Source organism: Hyla sarda, chromosome 3 (assembly GCF_029499605.1).
Source record: "Hyla sarda isolate aHylSar1 chromosome 3, aHylSar1.hap1, whole genome shotgun sequence".
Lineage (NCBI taxonomy): Eukaryota > Metazoa > Chordata > Amphibia > Anura > Hylidae > Hyla > Hyla sarda.
The window spans coordinates 395,088,904-395,111,103 of NC_079191.1; the positions used below are offsets into that span (position 1 = coordinate 395,088,904).

The following is a 22,200-nucleotide window of genomic DNA, read 5'->3' on the forward strand; positions in this document are numbered from 1 at the left end:
GGTCCCCCCACTGGGAACCCGCGCAATCTCTCCTGTAGCACCCCGTGTCATCAGCTACACGGAGCGAACTTAGCTCTGTGCCTGATGACGGGCGATATAGGGGCCGGAGTATGGAGATGTCACAGCCCCTCGGAACATCACGCCCCACCCTCTAAATGCAACACTATGGGAGGGGGCATGGCGGTACGCCCATTCCCTTTCCTTTCAACAGGAGATACATTTTTCTAAGCTGGATTTGTTTTTAATTGAATGCCTGAATATAAATAAACATTTGGAACAACAAGAGATTAGGGTATTTCTTTATCTTTTATTGAATAGAAAATAATGTATATTATATCAGGTATACATACAAATATTAGTGAATTACCCAAAACATTTTTTGCCATTTTTCACTTTTAACAGAAGTTAGTGGAAAGTTTTCTTACATTACAACTAGAGAGAGGCAATTTGCCTTTGTTATTATAGAGCTTGGAATGAACACCATTTCTTAAAGCAACTATACAAACACATTACAGTAATCCCATTCATAAATCTCTACCTAGATTGCATTAAGTATGCTCATAAATAACAGATCTGTTCCACCCTCCCAGAAACATCTTAGATGACCACACAAAATCCATGTGCATTAAAAAGCTCATGTTAATCTCTAGGTTACATACTATGAGGGATAAAACTAGGAGCACTCCACCAATGCCAATGACTCTTGCAGTTATAGAAACCCATTGACTTCAACGTAGAGGTGGTCTTCATTATTATTATTTTGGTTTCCCCCAAACCCCAGAACAGTATGACCCTTCTGACACGTCATTGACTTATAAGCGAATGCTACTACAAGTTACATTTCAGGATTTTTTTTAAATTGTTATCATTCTGTAAAGTCTGCTGTACCAAAACCAGTCCAATTTGGCAAAATTACCTCCATAAGGGTGTGCTCACATTTAGGTGGATATGTTGTGGATATTCTGCCAATCGGCTCAGTTTTCCTCCGGCGCAGTAGAAAAGTACAGGAGAGAAACTGATGATCAAATTGATCCTATTAACTCGAATGGGACATGGTGCCTTTATCAGGATGCTGGATTCCCGAACACCAGAAGGGGCAATGTATCCTACAGTGTTCCCCTCTTCAGCCAGCAGAAATAACTGACCACCAAATCCATAGACTACTGTGGCACATTGCCATCAGTTGTGGTCAGTCACTGAGCAAGATCGCCAGATTTATGGACAGCCACCTCAATCTGTAGAAATGGTAACATTTCCAAAATGGGAAATTCAGTGGCATTTCTGTCCTATGTGGCTTTATGCTAAAAGTGTTCTATTTAAGACTCTCAACTAACTTATTAGAACACTAAAGTTGAAAATTGGTTTAAAAACATGAGGTTATAGAAACTTTCTTACATTTAATTATCTGTCAAGTCTTTGTCTAGTTTGGCCGTGATAATAATACAATTTACTATATATCATTATAGGCCATAACAATTAATACCAGACTCGTAGCCAGGTAAATGGGAATATTTCTCAGTAATGAGTAAAGCATCTGGCAAAGCAGAAATAAACCCGACAATTAGCTCCGTGGATGGTGCGAGCAATAATGACTGCACCAGCTAAAAGTAAAGAGCAGAGTAAGTGCAGAGGATACTGTGATGCCCTTTGAGAGAGTAGTAATTAATCACAATGACAATCTGATGTTCCGCCTTATGTTGTAACATTTTCCATTCTCTATTAATAATTAATAAATGTATGTTTTCTTATGTTGAAGACTGGATTTTAAACCATAAAAGTTTCATGGTTTCATTTATCGGTATCTTTGGGATTCTGGTTATATTCAAGTTATGATATTGTAATTCTATCCAGTGGTAGATGGAAGGGTATAAATTGTAGTTACCATTGTATCCATTGTTTTCTTTATCAGTAAGATCAATTGATAATATAAGAATGGTTTACTTAACCTCAGCTCTTACCACTGGAGGAAGCCATTGTAGCATTACATCCTGGCTATTGAATTGATTTACTCTCTGTGTAGTCCATGGACATGCTAAATTCACTAAAGCAGGAGAAGCCCCTACAGAGTAGATATTCTTTTGGGGGGATCCCATGTTGCATATGGACAGTGGTTGTTTTGTTGGGACAACTCCTTAAAATGGTTGTCTAGCAAAAAATATGTCATCCCTTATCCACATGATATAGGATAAGCAACTTATTTCTGGGGGTCTGACAGCTGGAACCCCCTGTGATCTCTAGAACAGGGCCCAGCTCTCAGAGTGAGTGCCTGCTGTACTTTTCCGTCCAAATTAATGGAGCTTGTGTCGTCTACAGCACACATTGTCTCTGAGAGCCAGGGCCCTGTTCTGGAGATCACGGGAGTCCTAGCGGTTTGACCTCCAACAATAAGATACTCATCCCCTACTCAGCCACTGGGCCATATTGATGTCCCATCTTGGTCAATGATTAACTAAGCACTCAGGTTCTGCTGAAACATCTCTTCTTGTAAGCAGGTAGAAGAGATGAGCAGTGGGGAGGATATAAAGAGACTACAATGGGAGCTTTAGACAAGGTAGGTAAGGATCCTCCTTTTTTTGTTATCCCAGACAAAGCAACATATAAATCATTTTTTTTTATACAGAAATACTATATTAAGAAGTCTGGGGTACTTGGGAATTGTCTGGAATCAGGAGTGACACACACATACTGGCCAGGAACTAGCACATGTTTATAGACTGTGAGCAAAATTGCACAGTTGAGCAGTAGAATTGTGGCAAAAAGCAGGATATTGGGCACCATGATCGGTAAGCTGGTAGAGCATGACAGGCTGTGTCTGGTACTGCAGCTTTATCCTCATTCACTGAGCTACACTAACAGGCATACTGCATTAGACATCATTGTGCCAGGTACTGCAGGGAAGGGCCACAATGCCCCAGCGAGAGCTACTGCCCTGTCATTCTGTAGACCTGTTTGAAGGGGTAGGACCTCATAAATCATACATTTATGGGCTTTCCTGAGGATAGCTCAGTAATATAAGATCGCAGAAAACTATTTGTGATATATATTCCGTTGCTATTAAATGTCTAATACAGTAACAAACTAATACCAGTTATGTTCTATATATGTTGTTAATAAGCAATTTGCCATAACAGCAAAAAATGTAAATGTGATAGTGTAATAGGGATATGTTCTGTTTTCAGCTTTATCTATGGAAAGGTCACGGAGGTTTATTCTACAGGAAGCAGAATGGATGGTGAATAGATCCATTAGTAACTGAAAGGATATCTCATTTTTAAAGACGGTAAAATGTAGCATAATGGTTTGTATTTGAAATATGGGCAGATAATGAGGATGGAAATGTTAATGATGATGATGGCAATGATGATGAAGATGAATATTACGATGGTGTGGCCATCAATATCATTCTCGAATATAAAAAAAAAAAAAAAAAAAACATGCCGTTTGCCGGTATTTACTGTTGTATCTGGTCTATTTATGGCCCTAACATATTATACTGAAAGCAGATGACTAGAATAAGAAAAACATGGTGGATTTGTTTTCAGACACTGCCCTATTACAAAGAGCATTTATTGGTCTAATAAGCCAATATTTCCCTATGTAAGGCTGTATTCACATGTTCTTGCTAATTAGCGGTACTGCAGCTTATTACCATATGTGTTGTAGCTATATTTTACCTCAAAGTATTACATTTGCTGTAAAAGTTGAATGATTTATCTCAATTTAGATAATTGCCATAAAACACAGAATTTTTACGATGATTTTGGTCATTTGCGGCAAAAAAAACATGCCGTGATTAGTTGCGGTAGCGCGAATTAGCGGCAACGTTTGAACACAACCCTATGGGCCCATCAATGAGCCAATAATCAAGCAAACGTTTGTTTGTTGGCTGATTGCATAGTTTTGTGACAAAAAAATGTAAATGGTGAATCTGCGGCAGACAATATTGAAAATAAAGGCACGTGCAAGTCAGGCCACTGCAGGAGCGTGTAGCTTCACTACAGGATTACTAACTGCTACCCCCAACCTAGAGGGTCTTGTCCTGTAAATGACCCAGGTTGGAGTGGAGTCCTATTGCTATGGTCTGACATATAGGTGCATTTGATATACTTGGTGCACAATTCTTGTTGGCATACTGTTCCAGTTGGCTATTTGATATATTGGAACTTTTGTACATATCTTCTTGCCCCAAAATATTTTTCTCATTTTGATATTCCCCTGATGATGTTGCGATTACGTGATAGAAACACGTTCGGGATCTGTGATGTGCATATATGACATAGTGCACTCCAGATGGCTTATTGATACTGCATTTTAGCAGCTTTATCAGGTTTACTTTATATGTATAATCACTTCAGCACCTTTTTCACACTGGATGGGTCTGTTGGTGTAATTGAGATATTGCACAATAGTTGAGCCTATTGATCCCATTGAACAATCATTGGGATCGGCACTGGTATAGAGAATGGACTGACCCATCTAAAAAAGACCTTTTATGTTGTATTGCGGCCTAGTTGAAAACTGCGTGAAAAATTGAAAAATGATGAGGTGGGCATAAAATATTTAAATGTACCACGTGCCATAGACTCCATTTTACCACAATTTTCACCAGGATTTCCACATTTCACAGAGTAAATCTCTCCCATTGTTCCTGGTTTATTTATATGGTTTTCATTTGACTCCTCTCCTATAACAAGGCCTATTCTACTATAAATTCCCAGTTTTGTACACTTTGTGAGCCGGGAAAGCTGATATTGTATAAACCACTGATAAGTCAATTAGTTTCCTCATCAAAGTTAATGACTTGGTAGAGGGAATGGCATCCTTTATAGAGCTGCTAATAAATTATTTGCGTATGAATTTCTTTTTTGGTAGCTAAAATCTGTCACTTAGGCAAAATGAACAGCTTAGGATACTCGATCGTCTAGGGTAATTTCAAACAAATTTTATCTATGACAACAATTGTGGAATAATTGCTAATAAGCCAATTTATGTACTCATCAAATTCATTTATGTAAGAAGGGAAATTGGTTATGGCTTTGATAACAATGATTCAGTGGTTAGCTCTGATGATGGTAACTTTGGGATCTTGGGTCCGAATTCATACAAGAAAAATAACTGCATAGAATTTGTGTGTTAAATATCCAAAGAAGGGTTAGAAGTGTATGTTTAATAAGTTCAAAGTTTATTAACCATGTTAACATATGAAAACCATGCTAAAAAAATATGTAGAGGTTGGTGTATATCAATATTTTTGCCAGGGGCCCACATAACTGTATGCTATGTAGTTGTGCAACCTAAATTATTCATCTTCACCAACCACTGTATATTTTTTGAGTGCGTTTTTCATATGGTGATATGGGGAATAAACTTTGAACTACTTAAAGCGTACCTGTTAGATCCCACACACACACACAAAAAAAATATTCATATGTTACCCGGTATTAGAAATACTCTCAGGGAATGAGGCTTGTCCCTCCCATGTGTTGATGGGAGGTGATTGGTGTGACTGCTCATGCAGCCTTTTCCATGAGTCATCGCCTGTCCATGACTCATGGACAAGCCTGATGCTGCTGTAGGACTTATTATTGTTCCAGTAGGTATGGGGACCCCTAGTGGTGTGACTTTCAGAGGCTATTTTCTTTATTAAATATTGAACATTTTTTAAACAACCATATTACCTTTAATTTTCATCAGTAACAACATATAAAAAGTGTTTTGGATCTGACAGTGCCTATTTAAGCATTCACATATTCTAGAGTGCCGACCCTCCTAGGATACTTTGGAAAAACTTTGGTGATTAGGAGGTCACCACTCAAATACACAAGGCCTTGCACCCAAATACACAAGCACTAAGGCAATTAAGTTTAGATGTATGTTGTCCTTGCGTTTACATAAGTCTGATTTTCCTTAAAAACTCGAAAAGCATAATGATAAGTTATTTTTCTTCCTTTAAATCTATTGTGTTTGATTAATAGAGGGAAATTAGACTATGACCTCTTCTGGGGACATGGACAACGTAATAGTGTCTGTCTGCATACAGTGCAGTGGATTGTGTTGGCACTAAATAAGCAACATCAATAAGAATTGATACTCCCAGAATAGAGTATGAGCAGAGTACATATCTTATATGTCTTGAATTTATGATGTGTTTGAGATTCTTTTTTTTTATACCAACCTCAACATTTGCAAATATTGTATAAAAAAAGACATGACCAACAGGTGATGGGCAATGAACATAGTTCTTAGTATACACTTTGAGAAAACTAGGAAAGCCCATTTGCCACTATGGCAACCTACTTTATGGAGACCCTACTCTCTTAGATGCTACAATACATAGTCACCATCGCAGTAGCAACATAGCACCTGCAAGGATAGTGACTCTGAAGCCCAATAGATCCCATGCTGGCAGGTTATGCCACAATGGCTCCAACACTCTCCACCCTACAGCCACAGCACAAAAGCAAAAAGGGTCTCCATACATCTCCAACACCAAGACCATGTATGTGGTCTTAAAAACAGATTAAGCACTTATAGGTGTATACACTTAGGGGGAATTTACTTATTTATACATGCAACACAATCATATAATATTAGTATGTTTAAAATTGTCATCTTCTGACCTCTATAACTTTTTTATTTTTCCGCATATGGTTATATATAAATGCTCATTTTGTTGCACAGTGATCTGAAGATTATCTGTACCACGTTTGTTTTGATGAGACTGTCTGATCGCTTTTTTTTTTTTTTTTTTTTTTTTAGGGTATACAAAATAACCTAAAATATGCAATTTTGGACTTTGGAATTTGTTTATGTGTACGCCATTGACTGTGCGGTTTAATTAACATATTATTTTTTTAGTTCGGACATTTACACATTCGGCCACACCACATATGTTTATGTTTATTTATTTTTACATATTTTTTTTTTATGGGAAAAGGGGGGGTGATTCAAACTTTTATTAGGGAAGGGGTTAATTCACAATTATTAACTCTTGTTTAACTATTTTTACACAATTTACAACCTTTAAATCCATGAAAAAAGTGGAAAGCAATATGTATATTGTTTTATAAACAATATGGGTATTTTTTTTTTTTACAATTTTTGTTGATTCATTAATTTTGTTATCCAGTATAAGTTTCAAATTGTTGTATTTTTTTAGACATTTTGAAAATGTTGACATTTATCAAAACAAGTGCAGTGTAAAAAAAAAAAAAAAAAACACTTGTTCATAGCAACCAGTGAGAATTATTTTTGAAAAAAATAACTTTTTAGAAATCAGGAGTCATAAAATGTACAATGCCACTTTCTGGAATTGAATGTTGTGGCAAACCAATAGATTTTTTCCACCTAGTCATTGACGCGAGATTACAGAATTCAATGAGTAACTCATAAGCAAAGTTCTAACACCCAGACAATGTGTGTTTGGTCATTTGATATATCCTGCAAATATAATTTCGAGCTTCAACAATACTCAGAATCCCATTTGAGGATGTGACCGCTGTAGAATAGGGGACGGAGCACCGGCAATGTCGGTCGTCTTTGTCAAGCAAAAATGTGCAGAGTACACAAATTGTATTTAAATGTTCGCTAGCATAGCCTATGCGTATTTGCTTTGTAATGGGCAGATTGTGCCATGCTAAAGATGGATTCAAAATGTTATGTAGGATACCGGAATGAGCAGCTGAAAGATAATGAATCCAAACAGCATGGAGGGAAGGAAGTTGTGACTTTTAGTGAAATTTTATGCTAAATAGGCAAAATGTAGATTTCACAGACAAAAAAGGATTACATTTGCAATTACATTTTACTGGAGTATTTAGAGACATACTGAAGGGTTTATGAAAAACAGTCAATTTAGTTTGACAAGTCAGTTATATCGGTTATTAGGCACAGAATGTTATGGTTTAAGTTGTTTACACAATATTAGAAACAGTTCAGCTTGCCTTCACAAATTCTAATAGGAACTCCCATTCACCTTGTGATTTAGTTGTCTACATAGAAGTGGACAAAGTCATCATTGTGTAGTATCAATTACATCTTTATTGGAACATATGGTAAAATAATATAATGTTCTAGGTCCTCCCCCAACACACTTTATGGCAGCACTTAGCCTCTCCATGTCACTGCAAAATTGGAGCAATAGAGGGGCATGACCTCAGTATTTTGCTGGCCACCTTGTCATCTCTGCGAAATGTCTGAAAAGGCTGAAATGTTTGCAGCGGTCAGGAATTTTCCCCATAGGTGAACAAAAAAATTGCCAATCACCTGCAGTAAATCCTTCAGTTTATAGCAGCATGTCCATATGGTCAAATGAAGTTGTTATGGAAGAAGTGTCTGCACAACTGTGATTGTATTGGTGCTTGTGGTTGCATCAAAGCCAAAATCACAATAGTAGATCCTACTACAGATGGGCCCATGAAGCCCCAGCCTTTCTCTAGCCTCTATTATATTGTCCAGTTAATAATGTTTTCTGGGATTTTTATATTTTTGGCCTAGCCTGCCATGACCTAGAGTAAGCCATCAATATTACATTAGAGGGGTACTCCCGTGGAAAATTATATATTTTTTTTTTAATCAACTGGTGCCAGAAAGTTAAACAGATTTGTAAATTACTTCTATAAAAAAAAATTCTTAATCCTTCCAATACATTTTATGGACTGTATACTACAGAGGAAATGCTTTACTTTTTGGATTTCTCTGATGTCATGACCACAGTGCTCTCTGCTGATCTCTGCTGTCCATTTTAGGAACTGTCCAGAGCAGCATATATTTGCTATGGGGATTTTCTCTTCTCTGGACAGTTCCAAAGATGGATAGAGATGTCAGCAGAGAGCACTGTGGTCCTGACATCAGATAAATCCAAAAAGAAAAGCATTTCTTCTGTCGTATATAGCCCCTAAAAAGTACTGGAAGTATTAAGATTTTTAATAGAAGTAATTTACAAATCTGTTTAACTTTCTGGCACCAGGTAATTTAAAAAAAAATAAAAAATTCCCACGGGGGTACCCCTTTAATGTGGGTTAACCTCCTGGTACCTCCACTGGTCATCTGTTGAAGAGGCCATGGCACATAGTACATTGTCATACATTTCCAAGGGGCTTTTCCAGGTATTGCATTCAATTAATTCTATATTGAGGTTTCTAGGCACCTTATTTTTTAAGAAACACCGGATTCTGTAGAAGGTTAAAGGGGTCTTCCAGGCATTATACACTGATAATTTATCCTTAGGATAGACCATTAATGTGTAACCACCCTCATTGATCGACTATACAGGTGAGCCATGGCTATGGCACATGCACAACGAATGAAGCCAGAAACAATGCATCATTTTTTAGTATAGATTACTGCAGCTCAGCTCCAACTGCAGAGATTGGGAACTAGGCTGCAGTAACTTGGTGCCAGCACTACACGATGAACAGCAAACAGCTTTCAGCCCCATTTACTGTAAATGTGCCTGTGCAGTGGCTCACCCGATCATCTGATTGTCATAGGTTGCCAGATGTTGTTACCCTTACAATCAGACAATGGTGACCTATCCTGAGGATAGAACATAAATGTATAATTTCAGAAAACTTCTTAATAACTTTAGAAAACTTCTTAATAATCTTCTTAATAATTTCAGAAAACTATGGATTAACCAAGGTGGAAAAGAGTCAATCTAGGCTTTCATGCACATGACTGTTTTATTACTTTATTATTTATGTACATGTTCAAATTTTCAAGAGCATCATCCAGCAACACCCACAGATATAGGGATGGCAAATGAAACAGCCAGCCAGTTGAACAAGTAGTGTTGTCAAATCCAACAAGTGCTCAGAAGGTGCATAGAACCTAGGTGTGCAAAAAGGCCAGGAGCTCCATTGGTATAAAAATGTGTATCCCAATGATATTGAAAAGGTCATCTTGGCTTGACTTTTCCTGGTACATTCAGAGCAATGCCTCTGTACACTAGTCACACTATTCACACCTCTACATCTTGGCTTGGTTTTCTATCGGCTGGGGCGTTCCACAGGCACTGAGCGAACATAGATATTTAATTAAAATTATGTTGCATTAGGAAAGGTCACTTCTACAGCTTACCTGTACACTGACTTGACACAGTCCTGTTCTTTGTACCTTGTAATGCCATTTTCAGTGTTGTTATTGTCAGGAGAAGGTCATTAGATGGTTCAAATTGGCATACACTGTCATCAAATGGATGATTTGTGCAGCATATTGTACACCTGCATCAGATATGGGGTCAGCCAATTAACTTCTAATTATCCTGGAGCTCCTTTCTTTGCTTTATAATGTTACTAATTGTACTCTTTATTGTGACTTCATTCCTAAAACCCACATTCATTAAAGAAAGGTAAATTAATCTAATCTATTCTTGGCCCTTGTGAATGTACTTGGATGACTGTTTATTGGTGACCCCATTGTCATGCTTGTAAAAACATGCTTTAGTGGAGTTTTTGCCTGTTTAAATAATATAGATTACTGTATTTTGAGGCCTCTTTCTCTAGATAAGCAATGACGTAGCTGGTAATCTCAACTGGTGGGATCCTCTGTCCCCCTTATTGATGGACATGTGCACAAAGGCTCAGTTTCACTCTATACGCCAAATATACATGGCCAAGTACTGTACTTGACTGTCTTTGTCCACTTTGTCCAGCCCATAGAGTGGAATGGTGTGAAAGCTTACATATCTAACTGTTACTTCTTTTCCTTTTAAACAGGGGGGGGGGGGGATGCTGAACTGTACAGTACATATGTACATACTTCCAAAAATATGGCACATTAATGAGCCGTAGAATAAGGGGTATTCCCATTTCAGATATACAGGATATGCCATAAATGTCTCTCAGGTGTAGATCCCGCCTCTGGATTTATCCCCTATTTGTAAAACAGAGGATAACTGTCGCATTCTGGTCTAGTTGCAGAAGTCAAAAGTGGTCAGGAATCAAAATATAGTCCTTTTATGCTCTGTGCTTTCTCCATAGCTCAGGACTGGGAGTTACCTAAACAGATTAAAGGGGTACTTTGGTGGAAAATATTTTTTTTAATTTCAACTAGCTTCAGAAAGTAAAACAGATTTGTAAATAACTTCTATTAAAAATGTTAATCCTTCTAGTATTTATCAGCTGCTGTATACTACAAAGGAAGTTGAGTTGTACTTTTCTGTCTGTGCACAGTGCTCTCTGCTGCCACCTCTGTCCATGTCAGGAACTGTCCAGAGTAAGAACAAATACCCATAACAATCATCTCCTGCTCTGGACAGTTCCTGACACGGACAGCGATGTCAGCAGAGAGCACTTTGGTCAGACAGAAAATAACTACTCAACTTTCTTTGTAGCATACAGCAGCTGATAAGTACTGAAAGGATTAGGATTTTCTAAATATAAGTAATTTACAAATCTGTTTAACTTTCTGGCACCAGTCGATTTGAAAAAAAAAAAAAGTTTCCCACCAGAGTACCCCTTTAACTCTCATTAATGTCTTTAAAAGTTATGTAAAGTGCATAAAACCATTTACCACCCACCTCTGATAACTGCAACCAGGCTGAATGGGGTCAGGGGAGCCCTAATTCTTCAAGTAGGCCTGGATCCTAAAAGTGGGACCCACATCTGTCAGATATTTATGGCATATTATTTGGTTATACAACTCTAAAGAGGGCCTTTGGAATTTTACTGTCTACTGTCTACTGTTTCTTGATAAACCTTTCCTTACTAAGATATGTGAATTTATAATTGTCTGACAATTCAGGAAATCAGTCAGATGGGTGTGAACTTAAATTTAATAATGAGAGGGAATAGCAGGGGATTGGTGAGATTATACATTCAGGGGGGGTGTATTAGGCATACATGCTCCTCAAGGTAAACTATCTACCCCCCCCCCCACTTTCCTGACTCTAAAATCCCGCCCATCACCCAATAGTCATGTCCATCTGACTGATTCCCTTTATTGTCAGACAAATTATAAGCAATCATATCTCCAGAACAGAAGAGTTTATCAAGAAACTGTAAAATTGAATTTTGGGTTGGCCACAGGTCATCTTTGAGGGCTGTGTGGGCAACTTTTTATTATTTAGTGTCAGTGACCATGTTAGTACAGATTTCATTGTTAAAAATGATTTCCTCTGTAGCTGACCTTATGGAAACATAGTCATGGCTCATTCTATATAGTGTCACCCCCTCCCCTCCCTACATTGTATGCAACACAATTACATACAATGGCAGCTAATAGCAGTAAATCGAATAAATCTGATAAGGAACTAAGTGGTCATTTGACCCCTGTACGTGGGCACCAATGATACAGGATGTATTTATTGCTATTGCATTCCTGTTATTGCTTTGTTTTATAATTAGGTGATTATTGTGAGCCTTACATATAGGATTTTTTTATTGATATCCAGAATTCACAAGAACCCCCCCCCCCCAAAAAAAAAAAAAAAAAATTAGTTGATTGAACAAAAATTTACAAATAAATAAGAGCAGAACCTTGATGTAAACAAAACAGAGTAATCATAAAATGACTAGACTCCGGTTATATGTACTGTAACACTTATTGATTGTGATCAGTAGAAACTAGCTAATGAGGTTTAAGTAACAGCGCTCAGCGGAGGGATGCAGGCTGTGTTAACATTCGTGCTTTCACAGGAAAATAATTTACCAGTCAAAATGAGCAAAGCAATAACTTACATTTATGCCTAAAGTCTCTTTTTTAAATTATGATATCAAAGAGTAAGAGAGAAAAAAGCAGAGGCAGACGAAATGAGAGAAACTTTAATATATGAGGCAATTAAAAGTATTTAGGTCATGAAACCCTGAGCTGATGGTAGACTACAGCGAGGGTTATGCATACAATATTTCCTAATAAAACAAAGAGATGGAGTCTTCAACTTTACTAGATACTCGTATTCAAGTTTCAATGATTTTATTACTAAGAGTTTTTTGTTTTTTTTCCTTTTTCAAGATCTTCTCTAAACAGAAATCTATCCAGGCTTATATAAAATCAGACAACGTAAAATAAATAAATTAAAAATTAAATATATACCGTATTTTTTGCCCTATAGGACGCACCGGCATATAAGACGCACCCAATTTTAGAGGTGCAAAACCTAGTAAAAAAACAGATTCTGTACCCAATAGTCATCTTCAACCTGCGGACCTCCAGATGTTGCAAAACTACAACTCCCGGCATGCCCGGACAGCCACTGGCTGTCCGGGAATGCTGGGAGTTGTAGTTTTGCAACATCTGGAGGTCTGCAGGTTGGAGACCAATGGATAGGAGGTAAGACTCACGTGTCCCCGCCGCTCCGGACCCGTCACTGCTGCCCTGGATATCGCTCCATCGCTGTCGCCGTGTTCCCGGGATGTCCCCGTCGCTCGGGATGTCTTCTTCCCCAGGATCCATACTCTCCGTCACCGTCAACACGTTGCTACGCACGCCGCTCCTATTGGATGACGGGACGGCGTGCGCGACGACGTGATGATGTCGAAGGAGAGCGCCGACCATGCAGGGGATCCCGGCACGGAGCAGACACCGAGGAGGCAGGTAAGGTCCCTCCCGGTGTCCTGTAAGCTGTTCTGGATGCCGCGATTTCACCGCAGCGGTCCCGAACAGCCCGACTGAGCAGTCACTTTTGCTTCAGACGCGGCGGTCAGCTTTTATCGCCGCGTCTGAAGGGTTAATACAGGGCATCACCACGATTGGTGATGCCCTGTATTAGCCGAGGGTCCCGGCCATTGATGGCCACAGGGACCGCGGCGATAGGTGTGTATTCGCTGTATAAGATGCACCAACTTCCCCCCCCCCCCCAGTTTTGGGGAAGAAAAAGTGTGTCTTAAACGGCGAAAAATACGGATGTTAAAAAAGGTGACACCAACTACAGTCAAAGTATTGGAATTTTTGTTAAATTAAGAATTTGTAAACTTTTTAACATAGTCCCAGGTATGTAGAAAAAAACAAACACGGACCATATGGATATGGTTAAGCCAATGTGAAAACCTGCATGTGACTGGTGGACATGTGGTAAGAGCTGTCACCATTTCAGCTGGTCATATATATACATATAACATGGCTTGGTTATCTCAATAGTGTGTTTTTTGTTTTTTAATTTTAAACAGATTTCCATGTACAATTTACAATAGCCCAGGTTTTAAACCCATTATTTATATGTGTGTATATATATATATATATATATATATATATATATATATATATAAATATATATCTGTGCTTCCATAAGGTAGACACATGCTTTTATTCTCCTGTGCGAAAAGCCAGAGGGGTGATCCTGAACCCCTGTAGTGCTGCAGACTGAAACACCTCCTCCCTCCCTCTCCCATCCCTGTACCTGCTTGATTGACAGACAGCTGGAAGCTGAGCCCTGACTTTCAATAAAGCAGGGGCAGGAATGACAGGAGGAGCAAGAAGGTGTTCCATCCTGAAGCACCTCAGGGGCTTGGCTCTTTGCACAGATGAATAAAAACATTGTTCTACATTATGGAAGCACAAAACACACATATATATATATATATATATATATATATATATATATATATATATAGGTACATTGTGTCTCCTTACCATAACAGCTATCTAATATGTCATTGGTTCGAAATGTGAACTAAAGCTGTTTCACTTTAAATGATAAAATTGGTGCTCTATGTAGCCACCACCAGTAATAGCTAAGGTGTTTACTACAAACAATTTTATTATTGGATTCTGTGTGTTAACAGTATACAGTATGTTCCTTTGCTATAGTGATGAGCGCCATTGGTCATATTTGAATTCGCAATATTTTGCGAATATATAGACGAATATTCATCCTATATTCGCGAATTTCGCATATTCTTTATATTCGCATATGTGAATATTCGCATATTCGAGGAAGAAAACAGTGAGGGGGTGGGCAACTTTACTATTGGTTGCTAGGGATTGTCACGATGCCGGCTGGCAGGTAGTGGATCCTCTGTGCCAGAGAGGGATTGGCGTGGACCGTGCTAGAGGATCGGTTCTAAGTCACTACTGGTTTTCACCAGAGCCCGCCGCAAAGCGGGATGGTCTTGCTGCGGCGGTAGTGACCAGGTCGTATCCCCTAGCAACGGCTCAACCTCTCTGGCTGCTGAAGATAGGCGCGGTACAAGGGAGTAGACAGAAGCAAGGTCGGACGTAGCAGAAGGTCGGGGCAGGCAGCAAGGATCGTAGTCAGGGGCAACGGCAGAAGGTCTGGAATCACAGGCAAGGAACACACAAGGAACGCTTTCACTGGCACTAGGGCAACAAGATCCGGCGAGGGAGTGAAGGGGAAGTGAGGTGATATAGGGAAGTGCACAGGTGTAAACACTAATTGGAACCACTGCACCAATCAGCGGTGCAGTGGCCCTTTAAATCGCAAAGACCCGGCGCGCGCGCGCCCTAGGGAGCGGGGCCGCGCGCGCCGGGACAGAACTGACGGGGAGCGGGTAAGGTACGGGAGCCGGGGTGCGCATCGCGAGCGGGCGCTACCCGCATCGCGAATCGCATCCCGGCCGGAGGTAGTAACGCAGCGCCCCGGGTCCGTGGAACCGACCGGGGCGCTGCAGTGAGGGAAGTGTAGCGAGCGCTCCGGGGAGGAGCGGGGACCCGGAGCGCTCGGCGTAACAGTACCCCCCCCCTTGGGTCTCCCCCTCTTCTTGGGGCCTGAGAACCTGAGGATCAGACTTTTGTCCAGGATATTGTCCTCAGGTTCCCAGGACCTCTCTTCTGGACCACAACCCTCCCAATCCACTAAAAAAAAAGTTCTTCCCCTGACCTTTTTAGAGGCCAAAATCTCTTTGACAGAGAAGATGTCCGAGGAGCCGGAAACAGGAGTGGGAGGAACAGATTTAGGAGAAAAACGGTTGAGGATGAGAGGTTTAAGAAGAGAGACGTGAAAGGCATTAGGGATACGAAGAGAAGGAGGAAGAAGAAGTTTGTAAGAGACAGGATTAATTTGACACAAAACTTTAAAAGGACCAAGATAGCGTGGTCCCAACTTATAGCTCGGGACACGGAAACGGACATATTTAGCGGAGAGCCATACCTTGTCTCCAGGGGAAAAAATGGGAGGAGCTCTTCTTTTCTTATCTGCGAATCTCTTCATGCGAGAAGAAGCCTGTAAGAGAGAATTTTGGGTCTCTTTCCATATGGTGGAAAGATCACGAGAAATTTCATCCACAGCGGGCAGACCAGAGGGCAAGGGGGTAGGGAGGGGGGGAAGAGGGTGACGGCCGTACACCACGAAAAACGGAGATTTGGAGGAAGATTCAGAGATTCTGAAATTATACGAGAATTCGGCCCAAGGTAGAAGATCTGCCCAGTCATCCTGGCGGGAGGAAACAAAATGTCGTAAATAGTCACCCAAGATCTGGTTAATTCTCTCTACTTGTCCATTGGATTGAGGATGGTATGCAGAAGAAAAATTTAATTTAATCTTGAGTTGTTTACAGAGAGCCCTCCAGAATTTAGACACAAATTGGACGCCTCTATCCGAGACGATCTGTGTAGGCAACCCGTGAAGACGAAAAATGTGTACAAAAAATTGTTTAGCCAACTGAGGCGCTGAAGGAAGACCAGGAAGAGGGATGAAATGTGCCATTTTGGAGAATCGATCAACGACCACCCAAATAACAGTGTTGCCATGGGATGGGGGTAAGTCAGTAATAAAATCCATACCAATCAGAGACCAAGGTTGTTCGGGGACAGGTAGAGGATGAAGAAAACCAGCGGGCTTCTGGCGAGGAGTCTTATCCCGGGCACAGATAGTGCAGGCTCGCACAAAGTCCACCACATCAGTCTCTAGAGTCGGCCACCAATAGAAGCGAGAGATGAGTTGCACAGATTTCTTGATGCCCGCATGACCTGCGAGATGGGAGGAGTGACCCCATTTGAGGATCCCAAGGCGTTGGCGTGGAGAAACAAAGGTCTTTCCTGGAGGAGTTTGCCTGATGGAGGCTGGAGAAGTGGAAATCAGGCAGTCAGGAGGAATGATGTGTTGAGGAGAGAGTTCAATTTCAGAGGCATCTGAGGAACGAGAGAGAGCATCGGCCCTAATGTTTTTATCAGCAGGCCGAAAGTGAATTTCAAAATTAAATCGGGCAAAGAACAGAGACCACCTGGCCTGACGAGGATTCAGCCGTTGGGCAGACTGGAGGTAGGAGAGGTTCTTGTGATCGGTGTAAATAATAACTGGAAATCTTGATCCCTCCAGCAGATGCCTCCATTCCTCAAGTGCTAATTTAATGGCTAGAAGCTCTCGATCCCCGATGGAGTAGTTCCTCTCCGCCGGAGAGAAGGTCCTGGAAAAAAAACCACAAGTAACAGCATGCCCGGAAGAGTTTTTTTGTAGAAGGACAGCTCCAGCTCCCACTGAGGAGGCATCAACCTCCAATAGGAAGGGTTTAGATGGGTCAGGTCTGGAGAGCACGGGAGCCGAAGAAAAGGCAGACTTGAGTCGTTTAAAGGCGTCTTCCGCTTGAGGAGACCAAGACTTGGGATCGGCATTTTTTTTTGTTAAAGCCACAATAGGAGCCACAATGGTAGAAAAATGTGGAATAAATTGCCTGTAATAATTGGCGAACCCCAAAAAACGTTGGATGGCACGGAGTCCGGAGGGGCGTGGCCAATCTAAGACGGCAGAGAGTTTATCTGGGTCCATTTGTAGTCCCTGGCCAGAGACCAAGTATCCTAGAAAAGGAAGAGATTGGCATTCAAACAGACATTTCTCTATTTTGGCATAGAGTTGATTATCACGAAGTCTCTGAAGAACCATACGGACATGCTGGCGGTGTTCTTCAAGATTGGCAGAAAAAATCAGGATATCGTCCAGATATACAACAACACAGGAGTATAGTAGATCACGAAAAATTTCATTAACAAAGTCTTGGAAGACGGCAGGGGCGTTGCATAGACCAAAGGGCATGACCAGATACTCAAAGTGTCCATCTCTGGTGTTAAATGCCGTTTTCCATTCATCCCCCTCTCTGATGCGGATGAGATTATAAGCACCTCTTAAGTCCAGTTTGGTAAAAATATGGGCACCTTGGAGACGATCAAAGAGTTCAGAGATGAGGGGTAGGGGGTAGCGGTTCTTAACCGTGATTTTATTAAGACCGCGGTAGTCAATGCAAGGACGTAGAGAGCCATCTTTTTTGGACACAAAGAAAAATCCGGCTCCGGCAGGAGAGGAGGATTTACGGATAAAGCCCTTTTTTAAATTTTCTTGGACGTATTCAGACATGGCAAGAGTCTCTGGGACGGACAGAGGATAGATTCTGCCCCGGGGTGGAGTAGTGCCCGGGAGGAGGTCAATGGGACAATCATAAGGCCTGTGAGGAGGTAGAGTCTCAGCTTGTTTTTTGCAAAAAACGTCCGCAAAGTCCATATAGGCCTTAGGGAGACCGGTTACAAGAGGAAGCACAGGGACACGGCAAGGTTTACTGGGAACCGGTTTTAAGCAGTCCTTGGAACAAGAGGGCCCCCAACTCTTGATCTCCCCAGTGGACCAATCCAGGATTGGGGAATGGAGTTGAAGCCAGGGAAGTCCAAGAAGGATTTCAGAAGTGCAATTGGGGAGAACCAACAGTTCAATCCTCTCGTGATGAGATCCGATGCACATTAGAAGGGGCTCCGTGCGGAAACGTATAGTACAGTCCAATCTTTCATTGTTTACACAATTGATGTAGAGGGGTCTGGCGAGACTGGTCACCGGGATGTTGAACCTGTTGACGAGGGAGGCTAAGATGAAATTTCCTGCAGATCCAGAGTCCAAGAAGGCCACAGCAGAGAAGGAGAAGGCAGAGGCAGACATCCGCACAGGCACAGTAAGACGTGGAGAAGCAGAGTAGACATCAAGGACTGTCTCACCTTTGTGCGGAGTCAGCGGACGTCTTTCCAGGCGGGGAGGACGGATAGGACAATCCTTCAGGAAGTGTTCGGTACTAGCACAGTACAGGCAGAGATTCTCCATGCGGCGTCGTGTCCTCTCTTGGGGTGTCAGGCGAGACCGGTCGACCTGCATAGCCTCCACGGCGGGAGGCACAGGAACAGATTGCAGGGGACCAGAGGAGAGAGGAGCCGGGGAGAAGAAACGCCTCGTGCGAACAGAGTCCATATCCTGGCGGAGCTCCTGACGCCGTTCGGAAAAACGCATGTCAATGCGAGTGGCAAGATGGATGAGTTCATGTAGGTTAGCAGGGATTTCTCGTGCGGCCAGAACATCTTTAATGTTGCTGGATAGGCCTTTTTTAAAGGTCGCGCAGAGTGCCTCATTATTCCAGGATAATTCTGAAGCAAGGGTACGGAACTGTACGGCATACTCGCCAACGGAAGAATTACCCTGGACCAGGTTCAACAGGGCAGTCTCAGCAGAAGAGGCTCGGGCAGGTTCCTCAAAGACACTTCGAATTTCCGAGAAGAAGGAGTGTACAGAGGCAGTGACGGGGTCATTGCGGTCCCAGAGCGGTGTGGCCCAAGCCAGGGCTTTTCCAGACAGCAGGCTGACTACGAAAGCCACCTTAGACCTTTCAGTGGGGAACTGGTCCGACATCATCTCCAAGTGTAATGAACATTGGGAAAGAAAGCCACGGCAAAACTTAGAGTCCCCATCAAATTTATCCGGCAAGGATAGTCGTATTCCAGAAGCGGCCACTCGCTGCGGAGGAGGTACAGGAGCTGGCGGAGGAGATGATTGCTGGAGCTGTGGTAGTAACTGTTGTAGCATAACAGTCAGTTGAGACAGCTGTTGGCCTTGTTGCGCAATCTGTTGTGACTGCTGGGCGACCACCGTGGTGAGGTCAGCGACAACTGGCAGAGGAACTTCAGCGGGATCCATGGCCGGATCTACTGTCACGATGCCGGCTGGCAGGTAGTGGATCCTCTGTGCCAGAGAGGGATTGGCGTGGACCGTGCTAGAGGATCGGTTCTAAGTCACTACTGGTTTTCACCAGAGCCCGCCGCAAAGCGGGATGGTCTTGCTGCGGCGGTAGTGACCAGGTCGTATCCCCTAGCAACGGCTCAACCTCTCTGGCTGCTGAAGATAGGCGCGGTACAAGGGAGTAGACAGAAGCAAGGTCGGACGTAGCAGAAGGTCGGGGCAGGCAGCAAGGATCGTAGTCAGGGGCAACGGCAGAAGGTCTGGAATCACAGGCAAGGAACACACAAGGAACGCTTTCACTGGCACTAGGGCAACAAGATCCGGCGAGGGAGTGAAGGGGAAGTGAGGTGATATAGGGAAGTGCACAGGTGTAAACACTAATTGGAACCACTGCACCAATCAGCGGTGCAGTGGCCCTTTAAATCGCAAAGACCCGGCGCGCGCGCGCCCTAGGGAGCGGGGCCGCGCGCGCCGGGACAGAACTGACGGGGAGCGGGTAAGGTACGGGAGCCGGGGTGCGCATCGCGAGCGGGCGCTACCCGCATCGCGAATCGCATCCCGGCCGGAGGTAGTAACGCAGCGCCCCGGGTCCGTGGAACCGACCGGGGCGCTGCAGTGAGGGAAGTGTAGCGAGCGCTCCGGGGAGGAGCGGGGACCCGGAGCGCTCGGCGTAACAGGGATGTTGTTGATAACCTCTGACAAGTGTATTTGCATCATTCTAATTGGCCCACAAGTGAGAAGAAGGAATAGGTGAATATGCGTATATGCAAAAAAATGTGAATATTTGTCATTTCGAACATATAGCGAATATATTTGCGAATTCGCAAATTTGCAATATTCACGATAAAAATTAGAAATGCGAATATTCGCGCCCAACACTACTTAGCTCACCCTAGTGGTGGCTGAAGGCAACCAGGATTTTATCATTTATTTTTTATTTCTATAAAGGAGCTCAATCTGAGACATGTATCAGCATAGAATGTTAAGTCATTTGAAGGGTAAATGTATACAAAACCAGAGTATTAATATGATTTTCAACCTATGCAAACACAAGAACATTATCTATACTCCATGCAGATGGCACACTGGCTGAAATGAACTCTAGTGCCCTAGGAAGAAGTTTTAAGGCCACCATGGATTGTGTTGCCTTTCTACAAATCCAGATCTGTGTATAACATACTTAATGTATTTATCAGTCTATGATAAAACTGTTTTCTTTTTTGGGGTTTCAAAAATATTCCATTGTTTTTATTGTTGCCATGGTTTATACCACAAGTTTGTTAATCTTTTTGAAAAAACTGTGTTAGGCTATAACGATTCATTCATTCTTTATATTGACCTTATTGTGAGGGGCTTCCCAATAATAAACATATTGCTGGAGATCCATTATGTCTATATTTAGAATAGCTAGTGGGTGAATTCTGAGTGTATTGATTTCCAGTACGCCAAGCATAGTCATTTATTTATAAGGATACAAGAGGATTTATATTCATTGATCTATTTGCATTGCATTGCGACAAAGCCAAAAGGTTTCTTTAGGTATATATAAACCAAGAATGGAGATACAAAATGAGCGGTTAATGTATTGAATATATATAATATATATATATATATATATATATAATATTATAATTGACACTTTGAGTGTTGGTGAACCGAGATTACCAATGGCACCTAAATGGTGACTCTACCTATTGCAGAAATGGTAAAATGATTCACTACATGTTACATACACTAAAAGGAACATCTATCCCCTGTTGCTTTTACTTCCCCTCTGAATGGTAGCAATTGAGCATTTGCATGTTGTGTTTGACGCCGTGCATGCTAAAGACATGCAATGGCAAGTGATAGTCTGCATGCCGCTTACTGAATGTCTCTCCTTTTCTCTCCTTCCCTGTCATGTGCTTTCAGAAGACAACCATGTAGAAGGTGGGTGCTTTCTACCTTATCTTCTTCCCCCTCCCCCTCCTTTATCCCCTTTTTTTATTTCTTTTTTACTGTATGTCTAAGCCAAAAGTTGGTCCCGGTAAGTATTTTGATTTCAAAACGCAATTTGTAAAAAATGGAAAAAGAAAACCTGCTATGATTTATCATTTCTATTAGACGAGCTGTACCATATTGCTGTGTCAACGTTCCTACTGTATCTTCTTGCCAGTGTTGCAGACTGAAGCACTTTTGATTTAACCAGTGTAATAGGGAGCATATGAACATTTGATGTTGCAGCGAGCTATTAAGGGGACCTTAGACATCTGTCATGTATGTGAACATTAACAATAACATTATCTAGCATCAAATTTCTACATGCAACCATTCATCTAAGA

General features: G+C 41.7%; 1 protein-coding gene across 10 annotated transcripts in view; it reads left to right on the forward strand.

The window, feature by feature from the left end:
* NRXN1 (neurexin 1) overlaps positions 1–22,200 on the forward strand; it is a 1,474,530-nt gene that overhangs the window by 123,936 nt on the left and 1,328,394 nt on the right. For 8 of the 10 annotated variants that reach the window (XM_056568026.1, XM_056568028.1, XM_056568034.1 and 5 more), the window contains exon 3: positions 21,791–21,808. The exons of the other annotated variants lie outside the window; for them this stretch is intronic. In XM_056568026.1, the coding sequence (XP_056424001.1) occupies positions 21,791–21,808 (18 nt within the window). The remainder of the gene's footprint in view (positions 1–21,790; positions 21,809–22,200) is intronic. 10 annotated transcript variants of the gene reach the window in all.